At 40.2% G+C, this 16,298-nt stretch overlaps 1 protein-coding gene across 9 annotated transcripts in view; it reads left to right on the top strand.

Annotated features, from left to right (window-relative positions):
* Positions 1-14,066, top strand: part of sgip1a (SH3GL interacting endocytic adaptor 1a) — a 79,836-nt gene extending 65,770 nt beyond the window's left edge. For 8 of the 9 annotated variants that reach the window (XM_042514755.1, XM_042514775.1, XM_042514781.1 and 5 more), the window contains 11 exons: positions 121-876; positions 2,083-2,204; positions 2,621-2,774; positions 6,790-6,849; positions 7,794-7,905; positions 9,061-9,216; positions 10,498-10,633; positions 10,721-10,923; positions 11,179-11,243; positions 12,889-13,053; positions 13,548-14,066. In XM_042514755.1, coding sequence (XP_042370689.1) covers positions 121-876; positions 2,083-2,204; positions 2,621-2,774; positions 6,790-6,849; positions 7,794-7,905; positions 9,061-9,216; positions 10,498-10,633; positions 10,721-10,923; positions 11,179-11,243; positions 12,889-13,053; positions 13,548-13,570 — 1,952 coding nt within the window. In that variant the 3' untranslated portion in view covers positions 13,571-14,066. The remainder of the gene's footprint in view (positions 1-120; positions 877-2,082; positions 2,205-2,620; positions 2,775-6,789; positions 6,850-7,793; positions 7,906-9,060; positions 9,217-10,497; positions 10,634-10,720; positions 10,924-11,178; positions 11,244-12,888; positions 13,054-13,547) is intronic. The other variant, XM_042514789.1, reaches the window with a different exon arrangement.
* The last annotated feature ends 2,232 nt before the right edge of the window (positions 14,067-16,298 follow it).

The raw sequence follows: 16,298 nt of genomic DNA, 5'->3' as shown, positions 1-16,298 counted from the left end.
ACTTTGTGTCTTCACTGCTGTCTCAGGCAGATCTCCCTTGAAAAGAGATCTCAATGGGACCAACCTGGTTAAAGGTTAAATAAAATAAATAAAATTGATCACTGGATGTCTGTGTTTCAGTGGCATCAACAGAAGCAGACAGTTCCAGCAGGAAACCCTCAATAGCTGACTTGGACAACATTTTTGGACCAGAACAGGCTCCTACTGCTGGCGAGGACACAGGCGAGTCGTGGGTCTGCTTCAATGCAGAATCTCCTGACCGGCCGCCTCTACCACAGGAACCAGCACCTCCGCTACCGGCCTCCCCACCTCCACCTGAATCTCCCGCCCCACCTTTGCCTACATCACCACCTCCTCCAGAAGACCCTGCACCACCTCTCCCTACCTCCCCTCCCCCAAAAGAAGAACCAGCGCCCCCCATCCCAACCTCCCCACCTCCCGCAGAAGAGCCTGCTGCACATCCTGTCTCCTCAGGTCCTCCTACACCTGAGGACCGAAATCCTCCAACACTCGCCACCTCTCCACCCCCTGCACCACCAAAAGAACTCTCCTCTCCTCCCGCTTCCTCTCCCCCTCCTCTCGACTCACCTGCCAGCGTCCCACCAGCTCCCAATTCAAGCACCCCTCCAGCGGTGACACCTCCTGCTGAGGGACCTGTGGCACGGTCCGTCCCTCCGCCTCTCACCCTGTCTCAAGAGGAGCAGTCCAAGAACACAGATGTCACCCAACCCAAAGAGGAAGGAGGTGAAACTGTCACCTCACCCAACGATGCTAGCCAGGGCAATCGGAGTACGCCTCCCCCACCTCCTCCCCCCACATATCGGGCAGTGGTGTCATCACCAGGTCCCACATCTGGAGCTGGTGGCACAAACAGCGGTGAGTAGTCCATGGTTCTAACTGGAATAGGGTTTATAGAGGACAGTTTTTTAGAGCTCAGTTTGGTGGAAATAATTTATTGAATCACATGTAGAAAACAACAGCCGTGTTCAGAGGACAGTGATTGATTATCTCACTCACAATTCGCTGATCATCATACCAGCTGGGCGACTAGTCATATCAATATCATCTATACAAATGAGGTCAGTTAGGGATTGTTTTGACTGGAGTTGAAAAGATATTGTATTACTGGCATTGCATCATCTCTAAATTTCCTTTCAGCTGATTGCACCATCTTTGTTGTTAAACTTGCAAAAAGTGAACTGTGAATCTGCACTTTTATTTATCCCTGGGAAGGAGGCCATATTTGGCCTGTTGGATGTACACCACCATTCTGCTGCAGAATAATGTTATGTTAGAGCAGGTTTTTGTTCTGACTTACTCCTAGTTAAAGGTCAAACTTCACATTGGTGGAACATTTTCAGTTTTACTGCACATCCAGTGTCTTCTGGAGTTGTCAACCATTCCTGCCAGAGGGACTTATTTAAACGTTTGAAAAGTTCAGCTGTTGATTTTGCAGAAGACAAACAGTTTTTCATGGTAAATTTTATAATTATATATACCCAAACACAGAATACTATGTGAAGAAGAGGTCTTAACCAAATTAAGGCTAATAGATCACAAAGTAAAGATTGTGACTAATAGCTGAGCAAGGACTTTAACGAGTCAGTGTTGTTGAGAAGTAATTTTATGTGGTTGCGGCTTTAGGAAAATCCTAATTGTCAGTGGTAACAGATACCCAAGGCAGCTTAAATAAGAGGTTGTCTATTCCTAATCCTGTATAGAGGTGTGTATGATGGTAATGAAAACCCAATTTCAAGGACTGAAGGGAAACAACAATAGAAAAAACTTGTCTTTTTATGAAAAGTACCAAGCATTTAAGTTGAAAACAGGGAAACTAATTCTTAGGTTTATACATCCTTTGTTTATAGCTGAATAAGATGCTCTTCAGTGACTTTGTATGCATGAAAATATATTCCTAAATCATTAAAAATAGGTAATATGCTTGCAGTGTATCTAAAATTGATTCTGTCCATTGTGCATCTATACTGCATTTTTATTGTAGCTGTTTCCAGGCTATTAAGCATCTAAAAAGAACGATAGAGTTTTATAAAGTAATGTCTGTGTTTCTGTTTTGCTCTACAGGTTCCTCCTCTCCAGTGCGACCTGCAACGCCTTCGTCGGTAAACCCCACCCCTCCACCACCTCCACCTCGCCCCCCTTCACGGCCCAAACTTCCTCCAGGGAAGCCCACTGTAGGAGATCCAGTAAGTTTTGCACTTTATGATAATTTCCCTTTTGATTGACACTTTGACTCACTTAACAACATAAAACTGTGTAACTGTTGCGACAAGCACTGGTTAGTAAATCTCCTCAGTCACTGCTACTTGTCTTCAGCTCACCTGCATCCTTGCATGGACAAGCAGAAAACATCCCAGAACAGAGCCACTAAAAGTCAAATGCAACTGTAGAACTTGCTTATGGTTAAAAAAACAAATCTCTCCAGGTATAACAAAGTACCTCACAATCAGGGCTTGAACTGATCACTCATGATAACTTTCGATGCCTAAATGTAACCATAATAAGCAATGGTATAAGATGCAAAAACCTTGAACCTAAAAATGTCTTTCTCATTGCTTTTACTCTAATCTGTCTTACTCATACTGTCTTTCAATCTTGTCAGAGTCGTCCATTTAGCCCACCGGTCCACTCCGCCAGCCCTCCTCCTATTGCCCCATTGGCGCGGGCCGAGAGCACATCCTCCATCTCCTCCACCAACTCCCTGAGTGCCGCCACGACCCCCACTGTTGGCAAAGAGCTCTCCGTGTCCGTATCAGGTGTGTGCTCCCTCAACCATCACTGAGCTGTGCAGCCTGTTGTCAGACGACGGTGCTCACAGGCACCAGCTGAATTTAACTTTTCATGTCGAATATTAAAAGTTCATTATTGATTTTATGCGCTGGCCCCGTCTTTCCTTGTGCTCAGAGTTTTTGTGGAATGAGTCATTCTGTTTTGTATTTATTTATTCATTTTTAAATGTGTTTTTTTCTGGAAATGGTGGCAGTTTCCTGCCAATGATGATCCACTAAATTATGAATATCAGTAATACAGTGCCAATTCATGTTGTAACATCTAATTACCACACATTATTAAGAGCCATGCAGGTTGTCAGCTGTTACTATCTAGAGATAGATTGAAACAAATGAAAAACATGATATTAGTATCTTCATTGCTAGGTTTACACACAGACAATTTGTATTTACACACATGCAGAATGACTGCTCTGTGAAGCAGGATGTTTATTTTAAAGCACAGTCATTCTCCACAGATACACCTATAATAAATTGATGGCCCAACAACAGTTTATACTCCTTGATTTAACTTTAGAGTCGCTGTTGAAGGACCTTGCAGTGCACAGTTGGGAGTGAATAATAGCAAATCTCAGTAACATGGCTGAGTCATAATAGTTTTAAGAAATACACAATCTGGAGGCAGCAGCAGTTACATAAAAACAGAATATAGTCCCTGGTTGGTGGTTGTTTTTTTTTAGAACAGATTGCAGGGACAAACAATAAGTAGACTGTTTTAGTACTTTTAGGCTGTGACATGAAAAAATATTATTTCTGTCTGGAGATTTCACTGAAGTATTTGTTATGGCCCTAAATGTACATTATTAATTCAGAAGTGTTTTGTTGGTGGACCATAACGCTGATGCACTTCACAGTAAAGGTTACTGAGATAGTTTTTATTATGAACAGCGGTCACTTCAGTTTCAGTGCTGTGTAATTTTGTCTTTTTCATTTTTTACAGTTTAATTTTTGTGTGCATGACAGTGTTTTTTCTGATTTTCATTTTTAATCATTTTTTCCTTGGTTTGATTTGCTTTCTGTTTTTGTTTTGTTTTGTATTGCCGTTTGTTCGTCTCTTTATTTGTCCTTGTCAGAAGACGATGCTTATGTAGACAAACTGCCCACCTTTGAGAGACACTTTGATTCGTTTGCAGGTATAGTAAAGATCCCCTCAAAGAGAGGAAAGGGGGGTCGGGTTTGGGGGAGTGTTTCCGTGTCAGTTTTCCATCTGTTTGATGCTCTTTACCCAGAGTGCACTTGACAAAGAAGGGTAAAGGTCCATCTCTGAGTGTTTTTGTGTTTTTTTTAGTGAATGTCAGTCAAAGTGTTTAGGTATTAGGACAGCAAGACACTTTTTTGCCCACATTCTGGCTCAGTTTCAGAAAGCCTGTTTTCACATTAAATACACCTCAAATTATGAGATACATATAAAGACCATCTATGTGTCATTATCCTAATACCTACATATTTGACTAGTGGACTTCAGGTTCTGCTCACAGATTTAGGGACATATCATAGTTCATTTTGTTCTTTTCAAACGTAGCAGCATTTTTAAGTTTTAAAAAAAAACGCCATTTTTCTTCATTGTTTCTCTTTTGCCGACTCATACCTTTCCACACATTTGCCAAGCATTTAATAAGATAGCCTCTCTCTCGCTCTCCTATCTGCATATCTTACTCTCTCTCTCACTCTCTTATTTCTCTCTTGTTATGCACAGACAAAATCTGCCAGAAAAAATGAAAGCTGTTGTGACACACACAAAAAAAGCTGCATCTATTGCATAACATTTTTTTAACAGATAAGTTTGAGTGTCTTCCCCTTTGCCCATCTGCCTGCTCATGAGACTTTTCTCTCTGTTTTATGACTGTGCACCAAGTGCTGTCTCGCCATGTCACCATGGCAACCTCGTGGCACCTCTCTTGGCGACACATTTTGTGTGTGCAGTGTGCAGTGCGGTCCCTCCCAGATACCTTTACTCTCAGTCTGCACCACAAGAGTGTGTTTGAGTGTTTGTGTGTGTTCAATGAGCATGTCTGAAGAGCTCCTTATCTGTGGGCCCTTGAGATCCATATTGTCTGTCTTTCTCTCTCACATACACACGCACTCAAACACACACTCTCACACATGCTGTCAGATCAGAGCTGCTGCACAGAGTCGTTTGAAGTCTGGCATGAGAATTAGGCCGAATTAGACAGGCAGCAGCTGTTTGGTATTCATGCCATCCTCTCTGTACCGCTGGAGTAGCACAACACAGCCTCAAGTTCAACCAATCTCCACCTGGCCCCTAAAGGCTCGGTCTACTTCCTCACTTGACCCCTGACGCCCACCTGTCACACCTGTCACTCATGCACTCTCAAGCCAAAGAAAAATAGAAACCCCCAAAACCTGCCCTTCTCATCTGAACACCTGCCCTTTTGTTCTCTTTGCGCTGCTCTCATCGTTCCATCACCCAACAACTCTGTTAGTCCACTCACTCAACAACACACCTTCACTGCTGGGATCGTACATCGAGACAATGGTACGGAACAGAACACGCCTGCTTTGTTCTGTGTCAAACTGAACCACTGACATGAGTTAAAGGCAAACATTTGACATGGAAGAGTCCATGCTTTTGCTGCATTTTTATGTTATTCAGGGAATAGTGGTGTATGTAAACACAGTTCCTTATACTCAGGAGCTTGCGTTGTCCACCATGTGATGGCAGTGTCTTGGGAATAAACTTGTCCGGACACCAGTGTTAGTGTTATGTCTAACATGGGATATGTCATATGCATCCCAGCTACTAGGCCACCAGGTCTTCCCACTTGCCACCTACTACATTTCTTGCCAGTTGTCCATCATGTATTGAAGTTTCTAATGTGCACTCTAAACCTGGTACCTAGTCTGAGAATACAACAGGTACCTGCGTATTGTCAGCTCTTGGAAGTAAAGCTCAATCAGAACTGGATGTTTTAGGCCTATATTTGAGAGTTTTAATGTGATACTGATGTACTGTATTAATTTCCTTTAACACACTGAAACCTGAGGAAAACTGGTTTGATTTCTTTCAAAAACATGTGGAGAAAGCAATGAGCAACTTACCAAAACATGGCCCAAAAAAAGTTACAAGAAAATCACATGAAAATTAGCACAAAAAAAAAGAAAAGTAAAAAAAAAACAAAACCAATTATGAAAATGATCTGCAACAAAAGTTGACCAGGATCACTAGAGTACACCTGGTTTTTGTGAGGATAGACTGTGCTCACCTTCATAGCCTGTGTTCCTTGGAGGATCCAGCCCCTGAAATTGGGACGCAGTATCTCCTTCCCTGTGCACCACAGTCTTTCCTCCCTGCTCTCGTAGTATTATGGCTGCCCCCTGCAGGGTTTCATCTGCTTCCACTTGTTTCGTAATTTGGAGGCCTGGAGGAAAATGTGAGCACAGTAAGACACCAAGAGAAGAGCTTAGAATAGCAAAAACACAATATGAATATCCTGCCACTAATGAAGGAAGTAGTGCCAGTTTAGTGTTACCTAAATTGCCATAATTAGAGCATCAGCTGGTGTAAAATTATCGTTTTATTTATCGCACAATAGAGAAAACCTTGGCTGCTGCCCCTGAAACTGGCAACCATCAAACTGTCTCTCCTGGCAGCCTTGACTTCCTCTCTCCTGTATTACACGTCGTTCCACAGCCAGAACCCAGCTGCACACACCTGGCCCTCACTCCAACTGACTCCCACCTTTCCTCACGCACGCAAGCACCCACATGAAACCACCAGCCATGTGGTCACATGCTCTGTCTCGCCTTGTGTCTCTCCGTCCCCTCCTCGGCCTCCACCTCCACGTTTCACCCCACTGTGACCGTGTGATAGACCTGCCATGTGAGACTCACGCTACTGTCCTTCTCTCCTTCCCCTCCTCTCACCCCTCCTCACCCACTTCCCTCCCTATCATCCCTCTGCCTCCTCCTCGTCCCTTTTCTCCCAAATCCCACCTCCCTTCCTCCCCTCCACCCCACACAGAGAATGACCAGCCATCCCTTGTATGGTTTGACAGAGGGAAGTTTTATTTAACCTTTGAAGGTAAGTTTTCTCTGCACCAGGGTAGCGCGAACACACTCTCCTCGAGGCTCATTTGTGCAAGCTTTGCCCCCCCTCCCCTGCCCTGCCCTTCCTTCCTCCCTCTCCTCTTCATCACCCTAACCCCACGCCATGCTAACTCCTGGCTGAGCCCCCCTCTCATATAAGCAGTCTTGTCATATCTCCCTTTACCTTCTCTTCCTGACATTCTGATTTCGTCTGCACTGACCGCCTTTCATTCCCTGAAGAATCATCGTTCTTTGTGTACTACTAATCTCTTTGTCGTCACTTTTGTCCTTTTGGTCGTTTGGTTTTTGGTTTGATCTTCGGGCTCTCTGATCTTCTTTGATCTTGTCAGAATAATTCAGCTTTAACAGCATGTTTGGAATAAGCATGCACATCTCTCTCTCTCTCTATGTCTGCCTCTGCCTTTCCTTTCTTGTCCACCTGTGCTTATTCAATTAAAAGCAGTGTGAGAAAATGTAGTGATTTGAGGGAGACATTTGATATGGTTGTGTTTAATTGTATAATTTCACAGTCAAAGAGCAGAGAGAAATGGGTTTCCTCTTCACACATAACCTGCTGTTTTTCATGCCACCTTACTAACACCAATATTTGTTCTCATTTTAAACTGTTTTAAAGTTTCACTCCATGCCAGTAGTGTTCACACTCATTTCATCCGCCCACTGTTGGTTAGGAAGAGCATAGAGTCCTGGTTTGGGAGTTAGAACATGTATCTATTAATCTATTTGACCTCTGTTGATTGTTATGTATTTTATAATTGGTTGCTACAATACAATAATATAGCCCCAACTTTGGCTAAAACATCCAGAAAAGGATAGTAAATAGTGACAAATTTCACTAATAGATTGTGGAAATTGGCTGAGTGTGTTTTGCCCTATTCCGACTATTAATTGCGTGTTTTTATGTGGGTGTGTTGCCTCCAGGCTGCTCCAGAGGGCCAAGTCCTCTCACCATGGGGGCTCAGGACACTCTTCCTGTGGCCGCTGCGTTCACAGAGACGGTCAACGCCTTCTTTAAAGGAGCCGACCCCAGCAAGTAGGTCAACAAATAGCTTCACATGTTCACAACATATCCTCACATTACATATGACAGCGCAATTCCCGAATCAAGGTCGCAATTTTTACAGCTTGTACATGTGTTGTGGATGTGAAAATAGTGAGTTTGCTTAGTTTATACAGCAGTACTTAAAGGATAATGTTGGAGCCTGAAATACTTTACCTTATGACCTTCCTATTTAACTTTTTTAAGAAGTAAACAGTTATTAAGTTGTTAACACACAGTCCGTAGCTGTAAACACACATTGATATATTAAAATGAGTTTTTAAATCTACTTTAAAATAATCTATGATATAATCATGATAATATGATATAATCTATGATTATATCTTCTTTATATCCTATTAAGCATCCGTAAGTGTGTATAAGCACTTGAAATGATTTATAACGCAACTCTGCTGCTCTCGTATGCAATCATATATGTATGATTATTCTCAGGAACAAATCTTCCTGTGTTTAAAATGTTCTCATCATTTTATTAACATGAGCACAACATGTAGGGGCATCTTTAACATGGTTTATAATATACTAGAATATTGATTTTGTATTTTCCACAATTTATATGTGTTTATTATTATTTATTCAGTAACTAATTATTTATTCATTCAATATTGGACACTTTGGAGCTCCATAGATTTCTTTGGAGCTCACAGCCTTCATTAACAGTTTGCTCAGTCACAATGGAGAGTGAGAAGAAGAAGTTTTGTTTACAAATCACACATTAATATTGTATTGCCAAACATCTGTTTATACAAGTTACAGAAGCTTCACAGGGGAAGTTATAATTTAGTTGCAGACTAATACATTTATAAGAACTTAAAAACGTCTTTATATCTGCACACGAGACATTATACTGTGTTTAAATATATATGTTCACATACTGCTTGTACGTGCTACTGTAAATAGAGGGTTTAAAGGGTTACCACTATTGAAACAAACACATGGTAAACCAGTGTGGTTGCACTGGGTGACCTGTTCCTGTATTATAATGAATATGGTCTGTATAATCAGTGACTAATCTCTTCAGTGTCGCCTCATGTCAGGCAGACCTCGCTGAGCATGCTCAGTTTTTTGTTAGGCTTTTTTGAATATTGACTCTCTCTAACCCACTCCTTGCCTTCTTCTTCCTCTCAGGTGTGTTGTGAAGATCATAGGTGAGATGGTTTTGTCGTTTCCGGCGGGAATCACGCGGCACTTTGCCAATAACCCGTCCCCCGCCGTGCTAACCTTCAGCATAACCAACTACAGCCGACTGGAGCATGTGCTGCCTAACCCCCAGCTCCTCTGCTGGTAATGACACCGCTGTGAACTCACCATCTCACTCCCAGAAACAAATAATAAATGCAGTTTTATTCACTGGAGTCAGTGAAGACGGGAAAAGATCCTCTTACTGGATACTCCTCCCACGTGTAGATCAAGTCTTACTGCTTGGAAATTCTCCCTATTTATTTTAGCAGTGTTTTTGGTTTAACCAGATTTCATGAAAACCAAAACAAATACTCGCTGTGCATCATAATTTGTATTAATAAAATTAATTTAGCGTAAAGAGCATGCAAGATAATAGTTTAAAAAGCATGTGTCATATATAAAAGATGCCACTGTAAAAAACAGTAAATCAGACTCTTATCGACTAGATTTGTTTCTAGTTCGTCACGTGTTTCATAATAATCACAGTAATAACAATAATATTCCATGCAACAAATCCTACTTATCACACTAACAGTATGCTATGTGGCAGAGCAAATTTGATTCATACAGCATATTTCAGGAAAACTCTGTGTATTTTATAAATTAAATATCTAAAATATAAATTGAAACATCAGTATATTAACATGATCCGGGGGGGGGTTAAAGGAAGATAACTATCTGAGAAATGGCTCGTAACACATTCAGTATCCCATGTGGATCCCACAGTTAAGTTAAGTAGTGACCAGTGAGTATGAGTAAACTTCAGTGAGATCATTTCTGACACTACTGCTGACTACGCACTGAATCATTATGAGGTCATCCTATCAGAGGTCAGCTTTGTTTGTTTGTTTATTGTCCTTGATTAAGATGTTTCAAGTCATGTTGCATATGTTGTAAAATAATCAGTAATTACCTGTAAAACTTCATTTAGATGTTAATAAGCTCATAGAAATTAAGCAACAAAAATACACAATAAGTGTATGGCCACACAGGAGAATAATTAATGCTTTCACTTAATTTTGATTCTGTACTACATTAAATGCACAGAACATTATCCTTTTAAAATCATCCATGGTAATTTGCGTAAGAAATCTTCTACCAAATTTTTTTCTGCAACTGGCATAGCTGTTGTAAAATCAATGTAAAGTACGACCTCTAGTGGCTCATTGTTAAAATTGAAATGCTGACCAAAGCCTGTTATCCTCAACCTATCAAACTCAATGTTGCTAAGTCATTAATGCCAAATATTTTTTTTATTTTAGTTTTAAACATAAATTTAAAACTAAGTGCAGCACTCTAAGTTTACACAATAAAAATCAGCAAATTCCTATAGAAATCACCAAATAAAAAATGTATTTTAATTCTACTTGCTTCTCTCACCAGCGACACCACCACGCAAGCCAAGGCCGATGCCAAGGACTTCTGGGTGAACATGCCAAACCTGATATCCCATTTAAAGAAGGTGGCAGAGCAGAAGCCACAGGCAACATACTATAATGTGGACATGCTCAAATATCAGGTGAGCTTTTTAGAAATTGACATCACTAAACTAAAAGATACATAGCAACTGTGACAAACATGTCATCAAACGTGCGTCTGTGTGCAGGTATCGGCGGAGGGTCTCCAGTCGATTCCTCTGAATCTGGCAGTGAGCTGGCGATGTGAGCCCACCAGCACTGACCTGAGGATAGACTACAAATATAACGGGGAGGCCATGACGACGCCCATGGCCCTTAACAACGTCCAGTTCCTCGTCCCTGTCGATGGAGGGGTTTCAAAACTACAGGCTGTCTTACCTCCTGCTGCATGGTACAGTCTCAACTTTGTTATAGTGTTAAGTTTTTATTTATATCACTAGGCAGTATGCAGTACATTATTATATCTATTAAGAATTAAATAAATAATAATGCCAGGTAAGGAATCCCTTTAATTTTGACTGAGTTGCCTTATATTTGTATGTAGTTTCTAAAAAGTTTTTACTTTAAGATGGTTGGACTTTGATTTTAATTGGTCTTATTAGAAGCTTCATAAATGTGTTTTTCCATCCTCCTGTAATCTTAACAGGAATGCAGAGCATCAGAGAATCCTTTGGAAGATTCCTGATATCTCACAAAAATCTGAAAATGGAGGTATGTACGCAGAGGAAAAAAGTTCATTTATATTCATATATATCAATATATATTAGTTATATTTATATCTCCTTTGAAAAATACACTTGTGATGAGTCCTGCTTTTAGTGTTATATTATAAAAATGATGCTGCTATGATCACGTTGTTTTAACCCTAGTGTTAAAATAATGTGATCATAGCAGCTTTGAAATTTGTCTTTGTGAGTCACCCTCTACATCTCATACTGTATTAGCCCGAATGAAACTGAGTCAGATGTCAGAGTTAGCCCTGTTTGTCCAGAATCATTCATTACTATGGTAAGAGGTTTATGTACAAAATAAGATACCATAGATAAAGGCAATAAGGTAGAAAGAGACAAAAAAAAAACCTTTTACACTGTCTCGTCTCACTCTTAAGCTGGCATTGGGGGTAGTAATAGCATCGAAACAACACACCAAACTAGAACCTGCACCAAGAGCCATAGATTTAGCTGAACATAAAAATAAACATACAGAAAGAGTGTAGCACATGATGCCCTTCAGCAAGAGATGGGTGGTTATCAGCTCTGTCTGAGCTAAACAGTGCCCCCTCCTGTCTACAAATGGTGTTACAATTACTTCAGAAAACCTAATTTGCCATTTTATGTCATGTTTTTTAGCATGGCTTCCCATGCACTGTGACTGTATGTATGTTGAGTGTTTGTGTAACTTGCTATTGATAAAAAAAATTTAAAAAATCAGTATCTGGTGTAACCGCTACAGAGGAATATTTGTGTGGTTTGTGCAGTCTGACATTATCTGATGTAATTTAAATTGTCTGTTGCGTTTTCATATGTTTCATATATTACAATGCAGAAAGCCTCCAGGGTTCTTCTGTTCTCCAGGAGGACCAAAAACTAAATTATGTTTTTATACATAAGATAGAAAACATGACCAGGCTCAAACATGATCTGTTTAGCCCAGCTCCTTTTAAACATAGATGACTTTTAAATGTAATACTGTATATCTGTATCTCTCATATGAGTTGTAACTTTCTTTACAGTCTCATTTACTGCTTTCTTGAAATCTGTATCCAGCATTGAACAGACTTCAATACAAAAGCCTTTTCCCACAATGAAAAGTTAAATATAGCAACATTTGTCGTCATCTAGAGCTGCTAGCTGCATCTTTCACTCTGTTTTATCAGGTTTAGTGGTTAACACTGACGCCTCACAGCTAGAGGGTCGTAGGTTTGAACCCGGGTTAGGGTGAGGTTCCACCCTTAAGTGGATTTTGTGTGTGGAGTTTGCATGTTCTCCCCATGGGATTTCACCGGGTTCATCCCACATTCCACATTAGGTTAACTGATGACTTCAATTTTGTGAATGTGAGCATGAATGCATGTATGTCTGCGATAGTCTGGTGACCTATTCAGGGTGTACGCAGCCTCTTCTCTTGCCCAGTGACAGCTGGGATAGGCTTCAGCCCTCTGTGACCCTTAAAGAGCATGAGCGATTACGGTCAATAAATGACTGAATTAAAGAACCAACATATTGAATGTTTCCAAAGCTGTTTACACTCAAACCTGATTCCCGTGTGCAAGTCACTTTCTATAAAATCTGTTTTTCTCCACCCTTAAATCATTCCTCCAGGCTAACAGATGTCTAATTTCACTCTCTTCTGTCAGGTGTGGGATCGTTGTTAGCACGCTTTCAGCTCACAGAAGGTCCCAGTAAACCAGCTCCGCTGGCCGTGCAGTTCACCAGTGAGGGCAGCACCCTGTCGGGCTGTGACATTGAATTGGCTGGGCCAGGATACCGCTTCTCTCTCATCAAGAAGAGGTTTGCCGCAGGTCAGTTTAAAATTTTAGTAACCACATGTTGAAACCAAACATTTTCACAGTCACCAGTGTCAATCACTGTGCCAAGTCATTTTGTTGATTCTAAATGTACACTGATATTTTAGATTGTTTGATTTTCACACTGATGTTTTAGATTGTTTGATTTTCGGATATGCAAGTAAAGTCACTCTTTGACTTGATTTGAAGAATGAGCGATCTTCATCATTAAATGTCATTTTTCACCAACTGCACAATTGAAAGCATTTTTCAATTTAAAAATGTTTTTATTTGTATTTATTTATATGTAAAAATCTGCATTATTCTCTATTACGTTGCTGATTTATTATTGAAGTAGGAAACTGTAGTTATTGAAAATTATTAGTTAAAATTATCTAGAATTGCAAAATAAATTGCAAAAAATATTTCCTTTTATAGATATATTTTAACAGTAAATCTATAAAAGACCCATAAACAACTGCATCGTAAAACTTGTCAATGCATTTCAGGAAAATACCTGGCCGACAACTAACCCATGCTACTGAGAACAGCACTGTTGTAACAAAACAATGGCAGTTGGACTGAGGTTGACACCGAGGACAGAGGACAAACCGACACCAGACGACAGACTTTCCGTTGACCTTTTCTGAACCCACACGACAGGTCCGCAGCCTACCCAGCAGTATTGTATAACTTGCATATAGCATCGTGGAAACTGTTTTAGGTCATGTAATTATCGTATTTGTATTCATTTCATAACATCTGTATTGCTGCAGTTAGACACCTGGGTTCTCCCTCCTTTCGAAGTCTGTGCCTCTGTCTCCATCCTCCTCCGGTCAATGTGTGGTGGTGTTGTTTTAAAGTTTCACTGCAGCTGCCTGACAGACAACATAGACAGAAAGCTTTTCGGCCAGATTTAAACTCTGGGTGACAAGCTGTTTGTTGTCTAGAGTACAGGAAGATTTGGCTGTAAAAACACACATGAATAAGATCCTTGCAGGCAGACACAAACCTCAACCTCTGACAAAAAGTCTAACTTCCAGTTTAAGCTGAAGCACTATTATCAGATTTTAAAAAATCAGCTCCGTAAATATTCCTTCTGTCAGAGTCTGAGCTCAATGCCTGAGACAGCTGTCCTCACAGTCTTGCACTGACGGCGGCCATTTGCGTGTCTTTTGTCAGCAAGTAAATGCATTTACTGATGCATTTTGACACATGTTGTCACAAGCAGAGAGATGTTTCTTGTTGGTGCTTGAAACACAGGATCAATAACTACAAAAAAGCAACTAGATTTTCATGCATTACCTACTGGTACTACAGGGTCATACGACTTTGGATCACATCCTTTTTTGATATAAATGCACTGATCAGTCAATCATACTGTTAATTTTGTTTCTCTGGAATATACAGGCGTGGAGAGGTTTTTAGGTAGTTAGGCAGCTGCAATGATAAATCAATTTACTGGTTGCAAAATAAGAAAAATCTGTTTTCCCGTCAGAACAAAAGAAGTGTACAAAGTGTCATTTTAAATCAATAATATATATCTTAAAGGGCGTTTGGTGTTTTCCTCGTATTGTCAGATAGCCTTTCTGTTGTTCCCAGGACAGCAGTGATAGACTCCAGAGTACCTGACAGCATTCTATTTTTATTTATTGATGAAGACGATTTTGTTGTATGAAACGTGATTCTGTTATAGAATTTGAATGGTATCACACAACTCAGAACCCTTAAAGGTATAAATATTTGACTCTCTTTTTTGTTATCTGTGTAGTTGGGTAACCTGTGTACAGTATAAGGTATAATTTTTGAATTTATTTCAGATATAATTTTTTAACTTGAGTGCAACAGAAGAATTGAGCTATATATGGGTGAGGGGGGGTAATTTAAAGAAAAAAGATAAAATATCTTCCTGGATGCTGTGTTATGCTTTGTGAAAGCAGTGTTAATGTAGAGTTAGCTATACCATGGGCAAGGTCCACACAAAGAGTTAGTTTGACATTTGGGAAATATCCTTTTTTTGACAGTTAGCAGCTTAGCATAAAGACTGGAAGCAGCTAGCTTTGTTTAATGGGGGATTAGCAAGATATAAAATGTTTGAACTTTGACTTTGGAGATTCCTTAACTTTTCCTGTAGCACCGCCATCATTACATGTCCAATATTTTGGATCACGATCACCTGCAAACCTAAAGGCATTTCAGTCAGCTTCAACTTACTTTTGCTAGTTTGCAAATGTTAGCATGCTAACACGCTTAACTAAGATGGTGAGCATACATGTGAGCGAGCATGGTAAATACTATACCTGCTAAATGTTAGCACAGTAGCATTGTCAGAGTGTTAGTGTGACTGTAGTCTCTCAGTCTTGTTGGACAGAGCTAGGCTAACTGTTTCCCCCTGTGTCCAGTCTTTTATGTTAAGCTAAGCTAACTGTCTTGTGGCTCCATTTAAATTCAACATTCTCGGCAAGAAAGCGAGTCTGCGAATTTCCCAAATTGTTAAGCTTTTCATTTTTATAAGGTCAAGACAATGACAACAAAAGCAATCACTTTTCCTCAACCACAGTGATGACTTTTGGTGACTATGGTTCCACCACTGGAACAGGATTTGTTTACTGGGACCATTTTTTTTAAATTCAAACCTCATCCAAAAGCATTCTTGTGTTAATACAGCATTCTCAGTTCCTGCATCTATCTATTCAGCTATTTATTCATCTTGAACCACATGTCTGACCTGTTTTCTGACCTGTTTCACCACAGTGGTACCTAACCTCCCTGATTATATCATGAGCACACCCCTGATCATCCAACCGGCGCTTGAATCCATGGCTTTATTTTGCATAATCGTAATGGTCTCTGTGAGATGACATGAGTTGAATGAGGTTGTGGAGCGAGGTTAAGTTGACCAAAATGCTTCTCTTTTTTTTTGTATTTTATGTGTGTGTACCCCGGACAGTTAGTCCTCTGTTAAGGAGAATAAGCTGAATATTTTTAAAACGGATAAAAATGAAAAAATATTATATTGTTTAATGTGTAATAAACACTGTGCTGATGATGTTGAACTTCCTGAATGCTCTGACACTCTACATGAAGAACAAAAAGTGTGTGTGAAGCGTAGCTGATGATCTCCGTACTGTACTGTGTGTTGGCTTTCTGCTAAATGCAACCAATCATAATCCTTTCAAGAACAAGAGGACTATTAGCAGCACATCAATACTCTTATTGAAAGATGGAGTACTTTTAATGGGGCATAGTTTTAAACATGC

This window comes from Plectropomus leopardus, chromosome 3, assembly GCF_008729295.1.
Source record: "Plectropomus leopardus isolate mb chromosome 3, YSFRI_Pleo_2.0, whole genome shotgun sequence".
Lineage (NCBI taxonomy): Eukaryota > Metazoa > Chordata > Actinopteri > Perciformes > Serranidae > Plectropomus > Plectropomus leopardus.
The sequence above is the reverse complement of the archived record's forward strand: the minus strand, read 5'-3'. Positions and strand labels throughout refer to the sequence as shown.